The 21875-nt window shown below is 36.3% G+C and overlaps 3 protein-coding genes and 1 long non-coding RNA gene across 4 annotated transcripts; 2 read left to right on the top strand and 2 right to left on the bottom strand.

Annotated features, from left to right (window-relative positions):
* Positions 1-868: 868 nt before the first annotated feature.
* On the top strand, positions 869-4478 carry LOC113506158 (cyclin-A2-like). The gene is made up of 7 exons (XM_026889007.1): positions 869-1152; positions 1221-1501; positions 1771-1975; positions 2493-2716; positions 3031-3235; positions 3533-3858; positions 4117-4478. Exons 1-7 carry the CDS (start codon positions 1009-1011, stop codon positions 4229-4231), a joined length of 1500 nt encoding a protein of 499 aa, XP_026744808.1. The 5' UTR covers positions 869-1008; the 3' UTR covers positions 4232-4478.
* Positions 4479-5955: 1477 nt separating this feature from the next.
* LOC113506156 lies at positions 5956-12761 on the bottom strand. Its single transcript, XR_003401698.1, has 2 exons — positions 12643-12761; positions 5956-6005 (listed from the first exon to the last, which is right to left on the bottom strand). It is a non-coding gene; the product is annotated as an uncharacterized LOC113506156 (long non-coding RNA).
* Positions 12762-16426: 3665 nt separating this feature from the next.
* Positions 16427-18581, bottom strand: LOC113506154 (tumor necrosis factor receptor superfamily member wengen-like). The gene is made up of 2 exons (XM_026889005.1): positions 18159-18581; positions 16427-17710 (listed from the first exon to the last, which is right to left on the bottom strand). Exons 1-2 carry the CDS (start codon positions 18174-18176, stop codon positions 17207-17209), a joined length of 522 nt encoding a protein of 173 aa, XP_026744806.1. The 5' UTR covers positions 18177-18581; the 3' UTR covers positions 16427-17206.
* Positions 18582-19330: 749 nt separating this feature from the next.
* Positions 19331-21873, top strand: LOC113506153 (transmembrane protein 41 homolog). The gene is given in 8 exon segments (XM_026889004.1): positions 19331-19393; positions 19684-19743; positions 20023-20155; positions 20372-20500; positions 20632-20696; positions 20699-20853; positions 20855-20969; positions 21636-21873. Coding segments are annotated over 7 exon segments (819 nt in total). The 5' UTR covers positions 19331-19393; positions 19684-19691; the 3' UTR covers positions 21806-21873.
* The last annotated feature ends 2 nt before the right edge of the window (positions 21874-21875 follow it).

Genomic DNA, 21875 nt, shown 5'->3' with positions numbered 1-21875 from the left:
GAGAATATTTTAAGGTTCAAAAATTATAGTACCGAGTAAAATGGTTATGTCAAAAACATATGTCGCTTACTAGTTTTGGTATCGTGTGATTTAAGTAAGATACTTTATTTCATAAATCAGCAATAGCTTGAAAGACAGACCGGTATTCAGGTTGGATAGACAAATCGAATTTTTAATTTGTGAATTTCATTTAATGGTAAATTAGTATCAAAAATTTATGGCTATGAAAATTGAAATAAATTATACCTTGCCGGAATCCACATTACTAGATAACATTATTAAAGAAATGTGAGCTGGTCGTTTGAACCAATACACTTTAAATTCTACATTTTATAATTCGAGTTGTGTTTGACCGATCCAGTTTAAGAATTGTATTTATATGAGTACAAATGAACTACTATCACATCTTTAAATATCAATCATGTACTATTTTTCATAAAACTTGTTTCAATTTTACGTTTGTATAGGCGAGTGTCTGCTTATTACAGTAAGATCTGTAAGGTTTAATATGACACTTCTTTTATTTTAAACTCGTCTTGTTTCTTTGAGAATATAAAGTTCAGATTTTTTTATCGAAATTGTTATTCGTTTGATAAGTCGTATTTTTTGAGAAAACCGTTGCATTCTTGTGGCAAAGACTAAAACGGCAAAAAGCATAGAGGTTTCTCGTTTCCAGAGACTAAGCTTTAAGTATAGACTTAATTCCTGCTACACGGGATTCCATTGGTTCAAATTCAAATTAACATAGACAACAGAATAACGTAAACTGCAACAGCTGAAACTTCTAAAATGTCTGTTGTCCGTTGACGCTTCGCTTGCGTTTCGAGGGTGGATTTTGTCTCAAACGGCGATTCTTTACTACACTACTCACAATATAATCTCAAAATGTGTCTTTAGTTTCTTAAATTTACTCAGTTCCGCTTCGGTTGCCATTACTGCATTCGCATTGCCCGCGTTAAGCTGATCTGGTTACTAGTATTTCGTTGAGTGTTTACGGAAGCGAGGGCAATGGCTTTTAGAATACACGAAGATCAAGAAAATGCCTCTTTGGGGCTTAGAAAAGACAGTGCAGATGTATTTACTGCAAACCAGCGGCGTGCCCTTGGTGACCTCAGCCAGTTCGCGTGCAACCAAAGTCGGAACATAAAGCTCGTGAGTATCTTCATTTTGTCAATAAAGCCCAGTTATTGTTCTGTTTATCTCATATTTTACGTTTTTAGCCGGGATTGACGAATGGACCTTGTAAAGTTCAAGATGATAACAGGACAATGCGCCAGATTAAAAATGAAAAGAACATTGTACCACCTGTGGCGCAATTTCGCGCCTTCAGTGTTTACGAAGACAAACCGACGGAGGCTGAGGTCAAAAAGCGGGAGCACACGTTCAAACCATTCGTCGCTAAAGAAACTAAGAAAGATAGCATTTTCATCAGCAGTGACGTGAAAGGTCTCTGCCCACAAGTTGAGAAAAAACCAGATCGGCTCACAGAATCGTCAGTTCGGTAAGTTTTTTGAAAACTAACCTCTATTTGTAATGTTTCGTACAAGGAATCTTTGTGTTTTAAATAACTTAAGCCCTAAATTATGTATTGTATATGATGACGAAATTACAACTGTTTGAAACTTGCAATTTAAAATTCTTGTGAAAAAGTTCAAGATTCCAACAGTCAAGCAAATTACATTATTCAATTACTTTAAATGTTTCTACAAACAAACCTTAAGCTACTCAATAATCAACCATAGTGATTTAATGAAGTTTCGTCAACATTAGGCCCCAGTTACAAGAAAAGAAAAATGTTGTGGAATCTCCAATGTCAGTTGTGGACACCAGTGTGCTCTCTATGTCCATATCGAAGAATGAAAGCCAGATCATTGATGATGAAGACGATGCTACCACAGCTCAGACCGATCGGGAGATGTTCTTCCATGTTGTTGAATATAGACAGGACATCTATGAATACATGAAGGAAATTGAGGTAATGTTATCTTATTGAGACTTAATTCTTAGTTTTGAGGTTCTAAAGTTACTTCTGAAAAAAGTCCCAAACTGTTTTGTTAAACATATTAAAACCTTAAATCTACCTACATCTTTCTAATCTTATATTCTGAATAAAAAACCATCCTCAATTCTCTGCTACATTGCTAATGTTATAATGGTTATTATTTTGTTTAGTATTATTAGCTTTTTTTGTGATATCAGCAAACTAAATTTTGACCTTTGTAACAACAAATTAGGTCAAGTTGTTGTTAGTTCTAAAGTCATGTCTTAACCTAGAAAAAAGTTGCAAAGGATTACATTTCTTTTGTGAGTGAAAATGTTTTAACTCAATTTTTATTAACACTTAAAGAGGCCACATTTATAGTTCAAAGTATTAAGTCAAACAAACATTTACCGATGATATGAAGTACACATTAACTGCAGATAATGTTGCTATCAAACCTAGCCATAGCCATATAGTTTTACACAAATACATTTAAGTTGTTTTATTGTAGGCTAAGAACAGAGCCAACCCTCGCTACATGCGCAAACAGCCTGATATCACTCACATCATGCGGTCAATCCTCATTGACTGGCTCGTTGAAGTATGTGATGAGTACAACCAGCAAAGTGAGACTTTGCATCTTGCTGTGTCTTATGTAGACCGCTTCTTGTCTTACATGAGTGTTGTGCGTACTAAACTGCAACTTGTGGGCACAGCTGCAACTTACATTGCTGCGTAAGTATTGAAGGTCATTTATGTTATGGCATCATTTAGATTGCTTGTAAATAAATAAAAAGAAAACATTTTTTCTATATTTGATAAGTGAATGTATTTCTACTTGTAACTTGTCTCAAAGTGAGACTAAATCAGTAGACTTAAAACAGATAGATAAGATAATTTGACTAATAAATTTGTTTTGTTGAGGGATCTGCCATCCACTTTCTCTTCTTTAATCTAGCCTTTTTCTGAGCTATGTGGGTGTGTCAATATCCTCAGTTCACTTTTACAAGTATACTAAAACAGACATTGATATTTCATTATCATATCAGGAAATATGAGGAAGTATATCCCCCAGAAGTATCAGAGTTTGTGTACATCACTGACGACACATACACAAAGCGCGAGGTCCTGCGTATGGAACATCTTATCCTGAAGGTCCTGTCGTTCGACCTCTCGACACCGACGTCACTGGCCTTCCTCTCCCACTACTGTATATCTAATGGACTTTCTAAGAAGACATTCCATCTGGCTGCTGTAAGTAACAAATAGGATATTATTATTACTTAAACTTTAAGAATGATATACACACTGTACATGTTACTATTCTATACTGAATGCTATACTATTCTATACTACACTGTACATATCATTATACTATAAGTAATCTTAGATAGTGTTACATGTTATGATCCCTTTTGTGTGCTTCAATCAAACAATATTTTGAACTCTGTCAATAGGGTAATAGATAGCACCTACATTTTAGTAGGATTTCCTTCCTGTTGTTAGTCTAGTTTTGAGAAGATATGATAACATTAACTTAATTTCGAACAGTATCTGGCTGAGCTCTGCCTACTGGAGGCAGACCCATACCTGCAGTTCAAGCCATCGATCATCGCGGCGAGTGCTCTCGCGACTGCCCGTCACTGCCTCCACTGCGACCGCTGCACCGGGGAAGAACGTGAAAAGGACACGCGTGACATCAAAGAGGCCCGGATACATTCGTCATGTGCCGCGGCCGCGTGGCCTGCAGCCCTTGTGACCTGCTCAGGCTACTCTCTAGATGATCTCGACGCGTGTCTACGTGAATTGGCACGCACACACTCGCACGCCTCGCAACAACCCTACCAAGCTGTGCCAGACAAATACAAGAGCAACAAGTAAGTTAACTATGTAAAAGTTGTAAATATGATAAATGCATATCTGAATTCATGAAGAACTAGCTATCAAGAGCAATAATGGACAATCGTTAATCGACTGTTCGTCTACAAAGTAATTATTTGCATTCTTCTAGACATTCATAAGTAACAAAAAATAAGGTATAACTATCATAACCCAGCACAATTGCTGTGCTAAGAATTTGTGCCAGTCACTAAAGTACAGCATTGACAGAAGTATTTACAAAGCAATATTTTCAGATTTGACGGCGTGTCTACAATCGAACCTCGTCCGATGTTCCCGGTGTCGAAGTACCAGCCGCCAGCGCCGGCGAGCAACGCGCGCCCGCCTGCCGACAGCACACGAAGCAGCTAGTAACATCACTCGCAAACTAACGCGCTACTTTATAGGCAAATGACTTTTGTGTGGGTAGGATGAGTTATCCGAATTAGTGTTAATGCAGCACACGCTAGTTACGTTATTTGCTCAGGCAGTTGGCTATTTCAGTTATAATTCTATTTTTACAACTTAATGCAGTCGCTCGTAAACAGTACAAACAAACCAAATCATGGCCAGTAAGGAATAATGAGTTTGTCGTTATATTTTTTTGGCCAAAGATGTACATACACAACCAGCTATGTATACTTCCTTTTGTCGAACTGAAATAATTTAATTTTAAAGACTTGATAGATCAGGTAAACGCTTATAGATTAAATACTAGAAACTACTTAAGCGACGCTTGTGTTATCGGGGATATGATTAACTAATGCAGATACAACAGCTGAGGGTGAGTACTAAACATTAGATAGTATTCCTAATTTTATACTTATAAGACTTTGCATTTGTTCTATTTTTGATATAAATGTTTCAAATATTATGTATAAGTGATTGGGATATTCTGTAACTTGTTATGCTAGTTTTAGATTTAACATTTCCTATGGAAATAAAAACTTCGACTTCTGTTAGCATGTGCGATCTTAACGTAATGTATTGTGAAGGTTTATTGACGAGTGGTCCCCAGGCAACAAACACAAATTTCAAATCGTTCTAAAAATATTATCAAGTATTAAATAAAATAGTCAATGAATCTTTCAAACAATTCTACAATTTCATGTATTATCAATGTGATCTATTTGTATTCTATTTTAAATCAGCCAAGCATTTGTCAAGACCATAATTTTATGTACAAATATTAAATATCCTCAGAAGTCTTCCTCTTTTTTCAGATCTTACTACTTCGTATTCATTGAAATTCCACATTTTTCACCATGAAGCAGTTCTTACTTAAAATTACTACGATATTAATATGTACCTTTGTGGTTATAATGGCATCTTATAACATTTAGTAATATTACATGACTTCTTTTTTGATCGCGATTACTATTAGAATACAATTGGTTACGATTTCATTATTCTATACCAATTAAAAGCATTTCAATGCGATGTTTGTTAGTAAATTATTATTTTTGAGATGTAAGGTATGTTTTTAATATTGGTAAGTAGTTTTTAAAGTAATTTAATATAATATAATCGATATTTTCTCCAGTTTTGTAAATGGAGGTAAGTACGAATACCTTTATTGGTAATATAATATTTGAATAAATTATTTGTTTATTTATAACTACATGGTCAAGTTCAATATTTCCATAATCAAAGTTATATCCTGTGGCTATTATTTCATCTCAAAATGGAAATTACTGGTTTTGCGCACGAAACAAGACTAATATCGTAAATACTAACGCAATATATTTATTGCAATAAAATATGAGACGTTTGTGTAAATACTGCATATTACTGGTTATTATATCGTGTAGGATATAAGATGTGTGCTAGACGAGGTACGGTCAAATCTATTTGGAGATCGTCTGCGTCAGCGCTGCGACGCGCTGTCGCGGTGCGCCCCAGAATGTGAACCCGCTACACTCAATATTGTACAGCAGAAATGAGAAAACAATTAACACCATGAATCCATATATTTATATTAAGAAAATATTTTTTTCTTATTCCTTTTCTATCTTGATGTGCGAGGTCATTTAAAATAATTAAGATATTTGTACTGTAGATTTACTGAAGAATGATTTCGGTGGTTCAAGAGTGTGCTTCTCCTGCGTGTACACATTGCCTAAACCTTTCTTGATTGAATTCGGACCTGGAACAAAACAAAACGACCGTTACATAAATTAATGCACACTTACAGAATTTGCAATTACTCCCTAACCGCCCATTTGTGTTATAAAAAGTTCCTCTGCATATAGAAGGCAATGCTAATTGCGGTTTGTAGCGGCCATATTTGAACTTACGGCATGTGCGCGTGCGCATGGCATTCTAAACGGGCTCCAGCTGCAGATATTATTCGCGGGCAACCTGTCGTAAAATCTTACGAAAAGAAAAAATAAAGCTGTGGGTAGCCTAGCAATTCCGTAGGAGTGTAATTTTATGTGTGGTTAATGAAAACCAAACTGTTTCTTACAGTAGCAAGTTCATATAACTACTTCGCATTAGGTATGTATTTGCTTTTGATCATTAAATGTTCAAAGTAGATATTTCCTTAACAAATTAATTGTGGAAAACACTGTTATTTTGTAAGTTTCGGCGTTCTGTTTTATATAAATAAAGTTGGCAAGTAACGCGAAACGTGTTAGAAACATCCACACGCCGTGTATTTCCAGGAAGCCTTAAGCTAAACACAGATATTCCCATTTCAATTTGATTTAACCTTCAAACACTCGCCAATTCTTCGTTTCGTCTGATGTGCGAGACTAACAATTTAAATCCTATTTGAAAATGAGTAGCGGCTTGAGCGTAAGACGCGGTGCATAAACATAATAAATCATGTGCCGTTCAGTCTGTGTGTCGCGACGAGATATTTGTAGCGTGATAAGAGGACTCCACCGTCTACCGAGAACGAGCCGCGCGTGCTTTGTTTTTGTTTTATCGTTTTTTAAAACATCATTCACAGAAACGAGATAGAGAGCCACAAATAATTAATTGAATATGAATTTAAAATACCGTTTTGTTTATCGGAATCTTATTGCATTCTATCAACAAGGAACTATCGTAACGTTTTATTGGCCCTGACTTCCTCCCGCTCGTATTCTTGCTATATATATTGATCTTGTCGTTATTATGTACGCACGTGTTTTGAAAATTAATAAACAAGCACGCATCTACGATTCGATGGATGCATACAAAATTATATTATCACCTTGATATCGAGTTTGTTTAATTTGACTTGCCCATTACTTATGAGTTAGGTAATGAAAGTGACCTTTAATTTCAGTACTTATGAGTTGATGCCACACGTGAGAAGGGGAGCACCAGTTTGATCCAGAATTAGTTTGCTAAGTATTTCATTCATTCTGCCTCGAATAGTCCATTCAGTTGATTTTACACAACTAAGAGTGGTATTACTGGTAATACGAAGGCATTAAAATAGAAGAAACGAGGACACAATTTATTTATAGCTCGTAGGAAATTTACTAAAACTCAATATTAACATGCGAGATAGTATTCAATAATACATAAACGTACACAATACCGCCCGATGTTTATAAAATATTAAACATAGGATTTTATTTATAACAATATAGTGTTATTGGCTTCACGCTCGTGCATGTTAAAGAATACCACCATAACGAGCCTACGAGCCACTTCCGGAGCCCCGAAAGGAAAGGAAATTCACTCGCAAATTTGCCATTCCGTGCACGATCGTGACATTGTCCCGACTGCTCCACTGTTCCCATGCTATCCTAGTATTATTATCCTACTTATCAAGCTTACGCGTCTAAAATAGACATGTACCTACTAATTATACCCATTTTTAATATACTGAAATTTGATTATGGATTGTTACCATTAAAATAAATGAAATGATCGATGCTTTTTGTTTGTTTGTTGAAGTTCCATGCTGTTAATAACATGTCACATGGCTTATGGCTATGAAGTACTATGTAGGTATAGTTTTGTTAACGCGGTTCTGCAATAATTTAAGGAACTGACTAGACTTGGAGTCATTAGTCAGTAAAATAATCGATGCTTTTTCGTTTTTTTTTTGTGAATTTTTATGCTGTCAATGAATATTTGTGTAAGTGGTGCCTTGATTATATAAAGAAGTGTCTAGTTTTGGAGTAATAAGGTTGAGTATCATAATTCATGTTAGCTTTACGAATCTCTTAAAGTCGTAAAAATAATCAAAGCAAGAAATTTAGCAAAAACTGTCAACCAGCATCACTTTTTCGCCTGAAATACTTTGTTGCGGAGCTAGATTCGTCAGATTATAATTACCCATTCACCATGACTTCATGGCAACGAATCAATATTTCAAACCGTGCAATTAAAAGACTAGACTTGTCTGTTGGCACTGTGACGAATGGATTATTCCGACGTCGCAAGTATTTTCAAATCTACTGGGCCCCGATTCTGCTATTTTACAATAGCCGATGAATGAATGGCAATTTGATTAATTTGAAATTATTTCTATTCTCTAGGGTAGTATTTTGCCAATACAATAATTGGAAGTAAATTGTATTGACCTTGAGTGTACCGTCCTGTACTCAATTTACATTAAGTGAATATTCATCGGCTGTTGTAAATAGCAGAATCGGCGCGAGCTTTTACTAAAATCATGGATAAACGTTAGACAGATGCATCTCAAACCTCGCTGCCTGCTAGCTAGCTAAATTAAACATGCTTTAATCCAGTTAGTATATTTATGATAGATGTATAAAACAGATAGTGTGGAATCTGATGGAATCTATTTATTGACTGCGCAAACATCGTGTGAAAGGAAGCTTTTGGGCCATTTCCTGGCGGTGAGTGAAATGGGGCCGTGCGTTCCGTGACGCATGTTTTTACCTCTGCATCCGTTTATAATTATGTCTTTTTTATGATTGGGAATCGTATCTTTTCTAGAGGCCTAGAAGTTCAATCGAGACAAATGTCACTCTGTATGAAAACACCATCAAGACATGCTGTGATTTAACACCAAAGTGTGTAAGAGTATTGTAATTTCTTGTACCTACCAGTTATCAGATTTTAAGCATATAAATAAATTTGATTTCATAATAACCGTTTGATTGTTTAACATTTTATAGTGAGTATAGAAACATTTGCCAAAAAAATCCTTGACTTGTGTGAGCAGTTCCTGATAATTTCTAGAAATCTCTCTTTAAAATAAAAAGAAAGACGGGTCAGAAAAATCGTGTTCATTATAATAGTGAAATGTACTCTCTAGTTACTAGAATCTAGCTAGATAATAGTCTAGGTATCTCTGGTAGGCAACCACTGAAACGCTAGTTCTTAATTAAGACCTTTCAAAATACGGAAACGATAAAGTTACGTTTGTTGGTAGGCAGTGTTAGTATTTATCTACATTCGAGTGCTGGGCTGGAGTTCGCGCGAATGTTTGCTTTGTAGTTTTAATTACAGGCACGTTTCCAGCAGCATTTGTTCTTCGGTATCGGGAAACCTTTCAAGAATATTCTTCCTTGTATAAATCCGTTAGACGAAGTTCAATCCATTACTTACGCACCTATAATATATAGGTATATACCTATCTATAATATAATATTAAGTGTGAAAATTTGATAAATAATATCCTGTCGGTATAATAATGTCGTTAGTTACTTATTTTATACCGAGAATATAGAATATACCTCTAGACAATTATCACGTTTCTTTCCTTTAATGCGCATTTATAATTTTGAATAAATAGGACGTTTCTCTATAAGTAAGGTATTTACGTATACTTGACATTAACTATGTGAGGCTATTATAAATCGTGTCTGTTTGTCAGAAATCCCGAACAACTATCATTTAACCGTGATCACGATCTCTGTGACGTGACTCGACTTTCAGTTGTACGCATTGTGTCCATTGTAACGAACCCTTACGATGCAAACAAAAAACTCAATAAATAAATATTTACATTTTCTGTTGCTTAAAGTAATTGGTGTATAAACGGATTAATAAAATATGGGTTTAAGTTCAGACAATACTTTTTCAAGAACAGAAACGTACAACCGACTTCAATTAAAAACTACTGAGCCAATCTTGATGAAATTTTTGATCAAGTTCAAAAATCTGAAGTAACAAATATAAAAATGAAAGTCATTAAAATCAAGGAAGACCAAAATCCGACAAAACTAACGTTGGTGCTGGCTAAACGCTTATGAAACGAAAGCCTTTAAAACCTGGGTACTCAATTTTGGTCTCGCCACTCAGTTATTATAGAAAACTGAACGACGAACACATCACCTGGAACTAAGTACCAAGGTAATAAATCTTACGATAATAAATAACTGTAACTTTCGCAACGGTTATTCTCGCACCGCAGCTGTAATTGAAAACATGAGTTCCACCGAAATCATACGTCGATCCAAGAAACGAGACCACACTTTGATCCTTTATCCCACGACGGGCGACGCGCCTCACAGAATAATAAGTTACGGAGTTCAATGCACAAGGTTGCGACTACAACTACTAGCCCGCATCTAATTCTACTAGTTCGTTATTATAGCCGTATTTAGTATTAAATGCGCATGATTCTGAGATGTGTAAGTAAACAGTTTTTTTGCGGTGGCTCATTACCTTGCATCCCAGTTTTTGTCTGGTCTAAAATTAGCTTTCCGGCAAACCGATAGTAACGTAGCGTTAAATTGAATTTCAACTTTTAAAATCTTAGATGACGGTGTGGTATTTAAAGAAGCACTGACTGTAGGTAATTACGAATAGTGACGAATGGTTGATTTGTATATGTTGGTCTCTACGTTTCCTCTTGAAAAATATTTGTGTCAGCTTGCGGATTGAATAAAAAATATTTATCTACAGTTCAACATCCTAATAAATTATCAATCGAAAGGGATATTTATTGTTAATTAAAATTTATTGTTGTCAAAAATCGGTAGAAGCAGGAAGTGTGGGCCTTCCCGGCGGCGCGAGTGAAGCCAGGGAGCGGAAGCAGCGGCGGTCGCCCTGGCGACAAGCTTGCATTACAAATAACCCTCTAATGAACACACGTGCGTTAGTTACTGCCAGATTGGGTCGATTACCTGCCGAAGCGGCCAGGATTATCTATCCTAGTTGGTTAGAGAAATGCAGTTTCACAATCGATAACTTATTGGAATGCAACAGAGGATCGGTTCAGCTTTGTGTTGCGTATCGTTCGCTTATCCTACCAGCCGCTTGGTTATCGAATTTCACCTTTGACATTGGAGGACATTATGGGTATATGCGAGAAAATAGGTACCCTCTGTCCTCAGTCCAAGTAAGGTTAGTGGGTGGATGAGACCCAACTGTTTAATTCGTCATGCCATCGATTCAGCCCATGAAAAAATTGAAGTTAAAATTTTCTGGCACAAGGCCTTAGACAAAATAAACGTTGGCAGCTATTACCAATTCTGAAAGTGCCGTAGACACCAGATGCGGTAAAAATATATTTAGTTTGGCCTCTTTCGCGAAAATCGCTTTATTATAAACAAATAACGGCGGGAAGGAAAGGCACTGTGGGTTTGCCGTCATCACTCAATTTGTATCCAGTAGATAGAATCGAAAAACAAACTAGCTGGCTAGATTTCTAAGAGCTATCCTCTAAGGGTCACCGTTTATTTTTCTTGGAAAAAAATAAGGTATGTTAGGTTCCCAGTTTTGCCCCAGGTAAGCAACATGATAAAGAAATTATTTACAAACACGAGGGGCCAGTCCAGGTGCGTGCCTTTCTCGCTTTACAAACCGTCTGTTTTTATGTTGTTTATGTTTACACGATGAAGGTAAAAATGTGTTGCTGGTTATTTTTAGGTCTGTACAGATGCAGAACTTATGATATTAAACATATTCTTAAACACTTTTATGTCCTAAAACAAAACAGTATTTTCTCGTACGCAGATAGTTAGGTATAAATAAGCTATGAGCTACGCCAGTTTTGTGTTTTGAAAGGCATTTGCAGTACTTTGGAAAGCGGCATTGGCAACACCATTCCCGTTGTCAAAAGTATCGGGTATAGAATGAATAAATGTATCGACAGCGCCATTAAAATTTGATCGACATCGAGCACACGCGCGTGATGGCATCCCGCGGCCTCCAAGCATCGAATCGTGGAGCCATATACCAACAATTAGGAACAAGGCGCTTGGCCATTGTAGGACAATGCGTAGCGGTTGATACGATATTGCATCGAGTATCTAGGCAGGTGCTCAACACAAGTGTCTAGTTGTCTAGCGACATACTTATCTTAAGTGATGGAAGGGTTCTACACGCGAAACTTGAGTTTTTAATTGAGGTTGGATAGTTAGGTAAGGAAAAACAGTTTATAAACACGTGTGCATCCATTCATTCGTCCAGATTTAAGCAAGTGAAGAACCTTTTTAAGTTAAAACTATGCATAAAATTTAGCAAACTCAGTCTTGGGCAAGTTTTTTGGATCTGATAAGGATTACTTAGAATTATGGCATAAGTACAACCCGAATGTGACCTCGAGGACGTTCCGATCGAAAATAAATAATATGCTGGCGCCATCGCCAGACAGACGCAAGCGCAGCCCACGCCCACACGAGCCCGTATTTTAAACTTGACTGGGAATGGCGCCAGACACCGCAGCGAGGATCCACACTCCCGACCTGAGCGTTAATGAGAGTTATGACCGCGTAAACATTCCCTTTTTAGGCACGCTTTTGTTCTCTGAACATTCAAAGCATCTTATTTGTAGCCAAAATTAGACAATCGTTTAATTACTTCGGTCAGAACATTATCATGCAGCTCATTACCGACTATGCTTATGTTTAAAGACGTACCGAGTAACGCCTCTTGCCCACGTGAATGTTGCAGTAGATGTGGTGGTCGGCCGCCACGACTGGCTCCGCCGACGTTTCGCCTCCCGCCTCCATTAACTTAAGTTTCGCTGTCAAATCTGTACATCTGAAATTTCAGGAATCAACATTAATATACCAATGCGTCATGAACAACACTTGCAGGAAGGTAGTTATGTAAAGGATTGGCGGATGAAGAAAGTAACTGGATTACATTATTACAGTTCTAATTTTGGAATAGTCCAATGCAACGAAAACCGTTAGCTATTGTTACGCGTGCGGTCCGCTACGCAGGTCAAAATTAGTAGCGCACATGTTCAAACAAACTGGTATTGTTTACATGGGATTGGTGCGCGCGCGCCGCTGTAGAATTGGGTTTACGCCTACGCCTGCAAGCTTAGCTTAGATTTATGAGTTTTTACTTCAATTATTTTGATTGATACTAAGATGTACTGGGACTTAGGTCAGTACGTATTTACGTGGTGTTTTGGGTGGAAGCAGAAATTTAACGTATGCAAACGTTTGCAATATTGATTCGTTTAGATAGCCTTGTTAGTAATTGTAGATCGATAATCGATTTTTTTGCAAAATGCACTCTAGGTTTGACAATAATGTCACATTTCCTTTAAAATATTTTTGGGTACCATCTACTTACTAAAAAAATAACCTTAGGCGAAAATAACAGAAACAAAAACTGAATATGCAGAGGCGATTGCAATAACGCCCAATAAGAACTAAAACCGTCTTTAAATAAATAATTCGCATGGTGTAAACACGTTGGACGCGGCATAACTTGTGGTTTATTTATTCAGGATGAACGATCAGCTCGCGCGACCTCCGTGTAATGTAGTTTTTATGATCCAGACGCCGATGACGTCTGCCGCATATCAACAGTAGTGTCCGTAGTCAGTGGAATAACGAACTCTGTGGGTTGTCTACTTAGTCCGAACAGACGCTAGTTTGGTAATAAAATCATGCTCTACAACAATAAAAGCTTTGTTGTAGGTAGGTACAGTGACAGTGACGAAGAGAAGGTAAAATAATTACATTCTGTACACTTCGGAATTGGTAGTACTTGTGATATATCTCTGTTCCGATATATTTTGCAGCTTACGCTGGTTTTCATAACGATTTAAAAATAATCTATGCATTTCGTTGCTACTGATGTTTCATTGCTTCTACTTCGTTAGCTTGAGAAAATTTCATTTGCATTGATCCATGCTAATTTTATAAATGGGAAACTAACTGAGCCTGTCTGTTTGTTCCGCTTTCACGACTAATACGTTGTACCCTTATTGATAAAATATGGTTCGGATTACTTTTGATCCCTAAGGAAGGACAGAGGAAGGGTGTCACATTCATAAAGGAGGAGATATTTTGAATGAATTCTCTGGTGAAACCTAGCTAGTCTCTGGATACTTTATTCCACTCGCTTTGTATTGCAGATGTTTGATGCTAGCTGCATCATAAAAAGGATTAGGTCATGATTATTAGTGATGCTCTTAACGAACGACAAAGCACGGATCCGTCATTAAACTAAGTCTAATGATTTCTCATAAGAGTTTCTGCACAGCTAGTGAAGCAACAATTGTCATTGAATGAGGTAAGACTGCTGCCTTCTTGTCAAGCTTCGATCAAGTTGCATATAATAGAATAGCAAATTTTATTAGAATAGCATATTATCCTGGCAACTTGAGACATGGAAAACAAACGCTTTGAAAACTTAACTCGACATGAACAGCCAGACAAGTACCTTCTAAAACCAGGTAGGGGAAACTTGCCTTATTCGTACCCCCTAAGAGAATATGCTACTTATTTGGAAATATAAATAAGAAATGAACATTCAATTGGTGTTTCAAGAATCTTTACTTATTAAGTAATCAACAAAAATAACAAATGGAACTCAAACTTAGATAACTTCTTAGAAAAAATTAAATAAAAAAAAAGTGGAAAAGGTACGATTTAGGCTTAAATCTTCCTAAAACGTACCTGTATATTCCTTAATCGTACCCGTATATCTCTATAACAAACTTAAGATCCTATGATTAATATCAGTCTCATAATCACAGTAATTGACATACATAAGTAATAGTAACTATATTGCTTAACTAATCTGATTAGTTTGTCGAGATCTGTGGTATAATTACTAATATAAATTTAACATTTTAAGTATGCATAGCATATCTTATTGTTGTTTCTAATTCTTTGCAATCATCACAAATAAAATTACGTGCATTTTTGTCAACTCCGGCACAAAGTTCGTGAATCCAGGTTTCACACTCTGTGCACTGTATCATGTCTTCTTTTTTATTCTCTTTACAGAAGAAACAATACCAGCTTTGTTCTTCGTTCTCCTTTTCTTTTTTTGCTTTCTTCGTAACCTTTCTTTCTTCGGATTTCTTCCTCTTGACGACTTCTTGTCCACTTAAATTTTTACATACAGCCTTCTTTTTTGACTCGTTAGGTTTTTTATTTTTTGAATCTATTAACTTATTTTCTAATTCTTTTTTATAAGGACTTTCTGTAAGTACTTGAGATGTTGTTTTATTTTTTACTACCCTTTTTGGCTTATGTAGACTAATCAATGGAGAAAGGCTTTGTATGGTTGCTCGAATTGCGTTTGATTTCGGACTCTCACTGTTGTTGGGTTGCATGTCTACGATAATATTTTCTTCAAGTTCGTGATTTTGCAGGGTATTAGTTAAACTTCTAATAGATGACGCTGACGGAGAACCTAACTTTGAAATCTCCTCTCTATCTGAGGTAAATGCTGCAGGGGTCTTCGTTGGTGTAATATCAGATGGTAATGCCGCTGGCTGATTCTGTACTTCAATTACAGATTCCGCTGCCACAGTCGAATGGGAGCTAACTGATGGCCCTACATCTAGTAGCTCTTCATAATTATCTTCCAGTATAACATATTCGTCATCTCTGATCTTCAATCGATTGCAAGGCCATAACCCACAAGATTCAAATCCGTGTATGGCTGTCTCCATACAGACAGCTCGAGGATAAGAAATCCCTAAAATTTCTGATATGTTTGCCTGCTTAATTACGGAGTCTGGGTGATTTCTCATCCATGATGAACAAGCAGCATTGAAATTTTGCTTCAGTGGCTTAAAAAATGACCGGTCTAATGGTTGAAGTTTATGTGTGGTGTGCGGTGGCAAGGACAGCATTACAATACCATAGTCTCGTGCAAGGTTAATGGCATCCAAGTTTTTAGTATGCGTGGAATGCCCATCTAAAATGAGAAGAACCTGTTTTCTTTGGATATTTGCAGCTTTACAGACTTTATGAAATGCTTTAACCAATCGACGAATAACTCAGAAGTTATCCAGCCACTCTCAGAGCAAGTGTATACTGTATTTGGTGGTCCTCCTCTTTTAAGATCGTCCGTCATTCTTTTACGTTTGAATATTAGCATAGGTGGAATGAATTCTCCGGCAGCGTTCATACAGCAGATACATGTTGTGTTCAAGCCCCGATCACCACTAGTAACGGCACCAACTTGATGTTTACCCTTAAGAGCTAGAACTTTTTGAGGCTTATGCACTGTACTCAAGCCAGTCTCGTCCACGTTGTAAATTTGCTGGGCCGTAAATTTTCCTTCATCAAGAAGAGCTTCGTATTTATCAAAAAACTCCATAACGGTTTTTTTGTTAAAGCCTTTGCAGCGAGCCATGCATGTCGGTTCTGGAGTCCTTAAAGATATTTGAGGATGGGTTTTTAAAAATTTATAGTACCATTTCCACCCAGCTAGTTTAGTTTCCGGATTAAATTTGTGAGGCAAACCATATTTTTCCGCTAATTGGTATGCTAAGTGGCGTAAATCACGTATGGTAACGCCAAAAAATCTGGATTCTAATTCCAATATATGGTTAACTAGTTCGTCTTCCATTGCTTTTGTTAAATATTTCGGACGTCCAATTCCTTCGTGCATATTCAATCCTTTTAAATGACGCCGAAATGTCGGTTTTGGAATATTAAATACACGACAAGTTTCATTAAATTTTAAACTTCCATCTTTATAAGCACTGAGGGCTTTTTCCATATCGTCACTTGACCAAGTTTTGTATCGTCGCTTAGCCATGTCGATCTTAAACAAAAAAAAGAAACAATTATTCCTAATTTGTACCGGTACGAAATAGAACAAAGTGATGAGTACGAATTAGGCACAAGTTAACTAAGGATTTCAAATTTGGCGCGTAACAAAATGGCTGTCAGGCTTAAACATAAATGTACAGTAATTTAAAACGCAATTATGTATAGAATCAAAAAAGATGCTTCGAAGTTACATAACCCAGCGTGAAGAAAATTGAAAACCTTATGAATGAACCAAAAATATTACTTGAAAACAGCAGAATTACTTACTTTTTGAATAATTTTAAAAGGAGCGGCAGCATGGAGTCGTTGCTCGGATCACGGAACAATGCCAACTAGTAGTTTCATTTTCTAGCACTTGCGTCGCCACTGCAGTTTCACGAAACGAGAACTCGATGGGGTACGTTTTAGGAAAAAGTACGATTTAGGAAAGTTTACCCTACACTTAAATAGGATGAGATTCCACACCTGACTTTAGCGCCTTCTTAATAACCTTCCACTGCCTCGCATGGTACAGCGACATGACGAGCACCACGACAAAGAACACGATGCATCCACTCGCGGCCAGACTGAGGCTGGTCGTCTGCAGGTCCCACGTCACTTCATCGTTACTAGGAGTCACTTCACTATCGTAGTCCACATATTCGTACTCGTAATCACTGGGTACCAGTTCACTCGATTCATTGTCTTTTTTATGCACCTGCTTAGGTGTATTGAAGGGGGAGATTTGGGCTTCATAAAGCGACTGGCAGATAGTGTCCCGGTGGATTTCACACGGGTATCTGACTACCAGTCGTTTGGCGGGGTCGCAGCGGGTGCATGGGACACAGATGCCGCGCTGCCGGTCCCACCAGCTCGAGCCGCGCTCGCACGCCTCGCCTCCCCACACGGAGCCCAGAGCCAGTGTAGCAACCAGCCAACACAACTTGCTTATGTCTCCTCGCATTACCTGTAACGTGTGCGATACATGTATAAGTATTGTGCCATCTATGTGGCAAGTAATTAATAAACAGCGTTGCTTGTACACCTGACTGTAATATGTATATTGGGTAAGAAGCTGAGTGTGATTAAGTCGTCTGGATATATTTTTTAAAGTAAAGTCTACGTAATTAAAATCAAGATTGTAAAAAATAATTAGATAAGACAATCATCAAGGTTCATCAACTAGACAGCCATCTTCAAACATTTATATCATATTTTTACAAGCTCAATAAAACCGACTGTTCCAATTTTGAAATTTAATACCGTTTTTATAGTTTCATACAAATCTTATGTGGTTATAGATGCACTATTATTATGGTGATCAATTATTACCTAATTATTGAACCACAAAAATATTTAAATTATATCATTATTTAAATTAATTAAAATAATAATAGAATATTAATATTCATTACCTCCTTGCTTACACTCATGTATGCTGCCTAAGTATTCATGAAGGACCACATCTCAATATGGAATAATTATGTTCGTTTAGAAAGCTCACTTTCACCGATATCACTGTCGTATTATTTATTGTGAAAATTGCATAAAACTTCTGTGTTAAATCCATTAACACTTTGATTAATCACCCAAACGTCCACAATCGTTGTCACTGGAAGTTGAGTATTAGAAGCGAATAGCGAGCGCAGTCGATGCGCTGTGTTTAGGCCGCGATCGCCGTACGTTCTGCGCTGCGCGGGAGACGCGGCATCACATTCGACTGTTCCGAGAGTCCCCTATCCCTCCTCCCACGCAGGATGCGCGTACGCGTTAACCGGCAATAGAAAATGTGTACACTAGTTACTAGATCCGATCGACGTTTCTTTTTAACCGGTATCTGATTTCTAGCGATGATCTTTACTATCTTTGAAATGAAGGCTCATTAAGGTACAACTTATACTTGTACAACCTAAAGTTTACTTGATTTGGAGGTTTTGAATAGACTGATAATTCAAATAGCTGACGCTTAAGTTAAATATAACGACTAGAAAAATTGTATGTTGCAAGTGTGTCCGTTATCCATAACGATATAATTTATGCATTGCTACAGGGTCTAATAAGAAGCTAAACAGTTCGAATAAAAATTGATCCATTACTGTTTCACCAAAGGCTTGTAAGGATTTTAGACTTTTCATTAGTTTTCATCTTAATTGGGACATTTAATAGATACAGTCCTAGTATCAGGCAAATCTTCTTAAAGAAAATCTTGACTTGCTTACATTAGTCCTAGTTTCCAAAGCGACAGTAAAATTAAGAAAATACACATACTAAGTGATATTAATTAATACAAACAGTAAAATAATAATAATAAGTTCATTAAACGAAATGCTCATTACCCTCCTCAGTATTGAGAGTATATGGTATTGTAATAAATTATGATAAAAAACAAAATGTTTAAAAATCACACAGCACTGGCTTCATGTTTACAATGTATTAACCTTAATACTGTTCTTCTATTCAGTATTAAATAACAACCCTTATGGTTAAAAAAAACAAGTAAATTTCAATATTATGCGTTTGAAGAAATGCGTGTGTCGTTGATTGGTGCTTTGTAGTTTTTTGACAATGACAACTGCTGTCAATGTCATTAAATTGATTCAATTTTTCAGTCATCTATCAGAGTTGTTCCAATAATTGGGTTTAGGGTTAGGTTAGCATTAATTTATTTGCAGCTCTGTCTAAAGCACAACATTAGAAGGAACTAAAGCATTCTATATTTATTACTTCATCGATATCAAGCGCCATATCAAATTGTCATGTCATTTATTCGAATTTCGAACATTGTCAAAGTGTACTCATAAAATTTTAGATAATTATAATTAATTTAATAGCTTTTTGTAAAGTGAGTGATATTGTATTAAACATATAGGATAAGTAGTGAAGGTAGACTTTACGGGTACTAATAATATAACTGAATAAATTAATTTGATTTTATTTAAGCCACAAATATGAGCGCAAATAATCCTAGAAGAAGGAATTCGCGTGTTCGAAACATTCAAGGTGATATTCAAGATCCCTCTATTTCCTCCACGGTCCATATCCTTCACCAAACCATAACTAGACCAAGAATAAGAAATATAAGAACCGATTGTATTGGATTGTTTCACCCTATGTCAAGTACCTATTCCTAATGTTCCTTTGTTGTTTTATAGCACTATTTTATTACTTAGCTAGTTATTATTTGATAAAAAAATCCTATATTCCTATTCCATTGATATCTTGTTAAATCTATGATACCTGGTGTTTATTTCAGCATTCTCATTATAATGTGTGTTTCAGATTCTGTAGCTGGTGTAACATCCAGTGCAGAAGACTTGTCCACGTCTAAGGCGTTAGTTCTAGTTGCCATTATATTTATATCCTCACTGTTGGCTTTGGGTCTCCTATACAAACAATTCCCTGACTTAGAAGAGTAAGTGAGCTTTAGTTATATTGAAGACAGAACAAGAATTCTTTGTCATTTGAACAAAGAAACATCAAATAAATATGTCTGTTATAGACTGTATTAAGCATATCCAAATAAATATCTCTAAAAAAACAAATATCAATCCAAGATAAAATTTCATCATCAACCTTAACCCAGTAGTACTGGTCTAGTTATCTATGACCTAATTTACTTTTTTTTCAGAGATGAACAAAAGCACTTGCATTTGCCATGGGACCTTGAGGATGCCAAACAACTAGGTTTAGTTCTAGACCGATATAAGGAGAAATATTTTTATGAAGTATTATTTGGAGTCTTCTTAGTTTACATATTGTATCCTTTTGACATGACTCAATGGACCTCAGTCTTATGCTACACAATGCTATTGATACCAATAATTCTAAATAACCAAGTTTTTTCAGGACAATTTTATTGATATTGAATGACCTTAACTAAGTTCTCAGTTTGCAAACATTTGCAATACCTGGATCAATTTTTTTAAGTATTCTTTCAGGGTTTTTGTTCCCATTTTATTAGCATTACTTCTGGTATGCTGTTGTTCAGCCATTGGTGCAAGTTTATGTTTCTTCCTATCCAACCTTCTTGGTAAGAAGTTGGTGAAGAGATTCTTTCCGGAGAAAGCAGCACAATGGGCAAGAGCAGTGACGAAGCACAGTAATAACTTGCCTCAACTACATAATATTTTTGAGGGTGACACCGTTTTTACCAAACTGGTTTATAAATATGTCAGCACCTGTGATTGGTGTGCCATTAATGCCATTTGCACTTGGAACATTTATTGGTAAGTTCATCATAACTCGATTAATTTTAACTCCCCAATTATTATTTACACAAATTCAGTGTTTATCTGTTTGATTTTCTGTATTTTAGCACTATAATGACTGTGGCCAAGACTGAATAATGCTCACACGTTTTTTCGATCTGATTATTTTATAACTTGTTTTATGTATGTACATGTCATGCTCATTAAATATGTAAATCCATCATTGTTACTTAAATGCTTCTTTATATTCATGGCCATAGCATAGGAAGTATTAAAAACAGTAATAAATCTAGACCAACTCACTTGTGCTGAGCTTGCACTTATATGTATGAGCAATAATGGCTGACTGTCCAAACTAAATTTGATGTATCTACAACTTGCTTGAATCGATAATTTACTTACCTAAACCTAAAAAGTATTGACTACCGTAAAACGGGGTGAATAGAGGGTTTTTTGGGGTGGATAGAAACAGAGTTTTTATTAAAATTTGGACGTTTAACTAGACAAAACATAAAGATTATACGCAAACTCACAAGTATTTCATAAAGTAACTGTGTCTAAGCATTTTAATGTAAGAAAATTTTCATGTAACCCCTTAAAAAACACTATTCTCTATTCACCCCTTGAAACTCTATTCACCCCGTTTTACCGTTATACTATCTATTTTATTTTTTTTATTTCCAGGCGTGGCGCCGCCATCGTTTGTGGCAATCCAAGCTGGACAGACCCTGCACACACTGACGTCCACCAGCGACGCGTGGTCGTGGACGTCTGTCACAGTCCTCAGCGTATTCGCACTAGTCTCCTTAATACCAGTATTCCTTAAAGACAAGTTGAAAGCAAAGTTTGAATGAAAGTATAGTAGTTGATTTTTAGTTAATTTTATTTATTTTGTTAATAAATTGGTGTTTTGTACATTCCATT

The sequence above is a fragment of the Trichoplusia ni genome (genome assembly GCF_003590095.1).
Source record: "Trichoplusia ni isolate ovarian cell line Hi5 chromosome 2 unlocalized genomic scaffold, tn1 tig00000603_group1, whole genome shotgun sequence".
Classification (NCBI taxonomy): Eukaryota; Metazoa; Arthropoda; class Insecta; order Lepidoptera; family Noctuidae; genus Trichoplusia; species Trichoplusia ni.
This window is presented reverse-complemented; position numbering and strand designations above follow the sequence as displayed.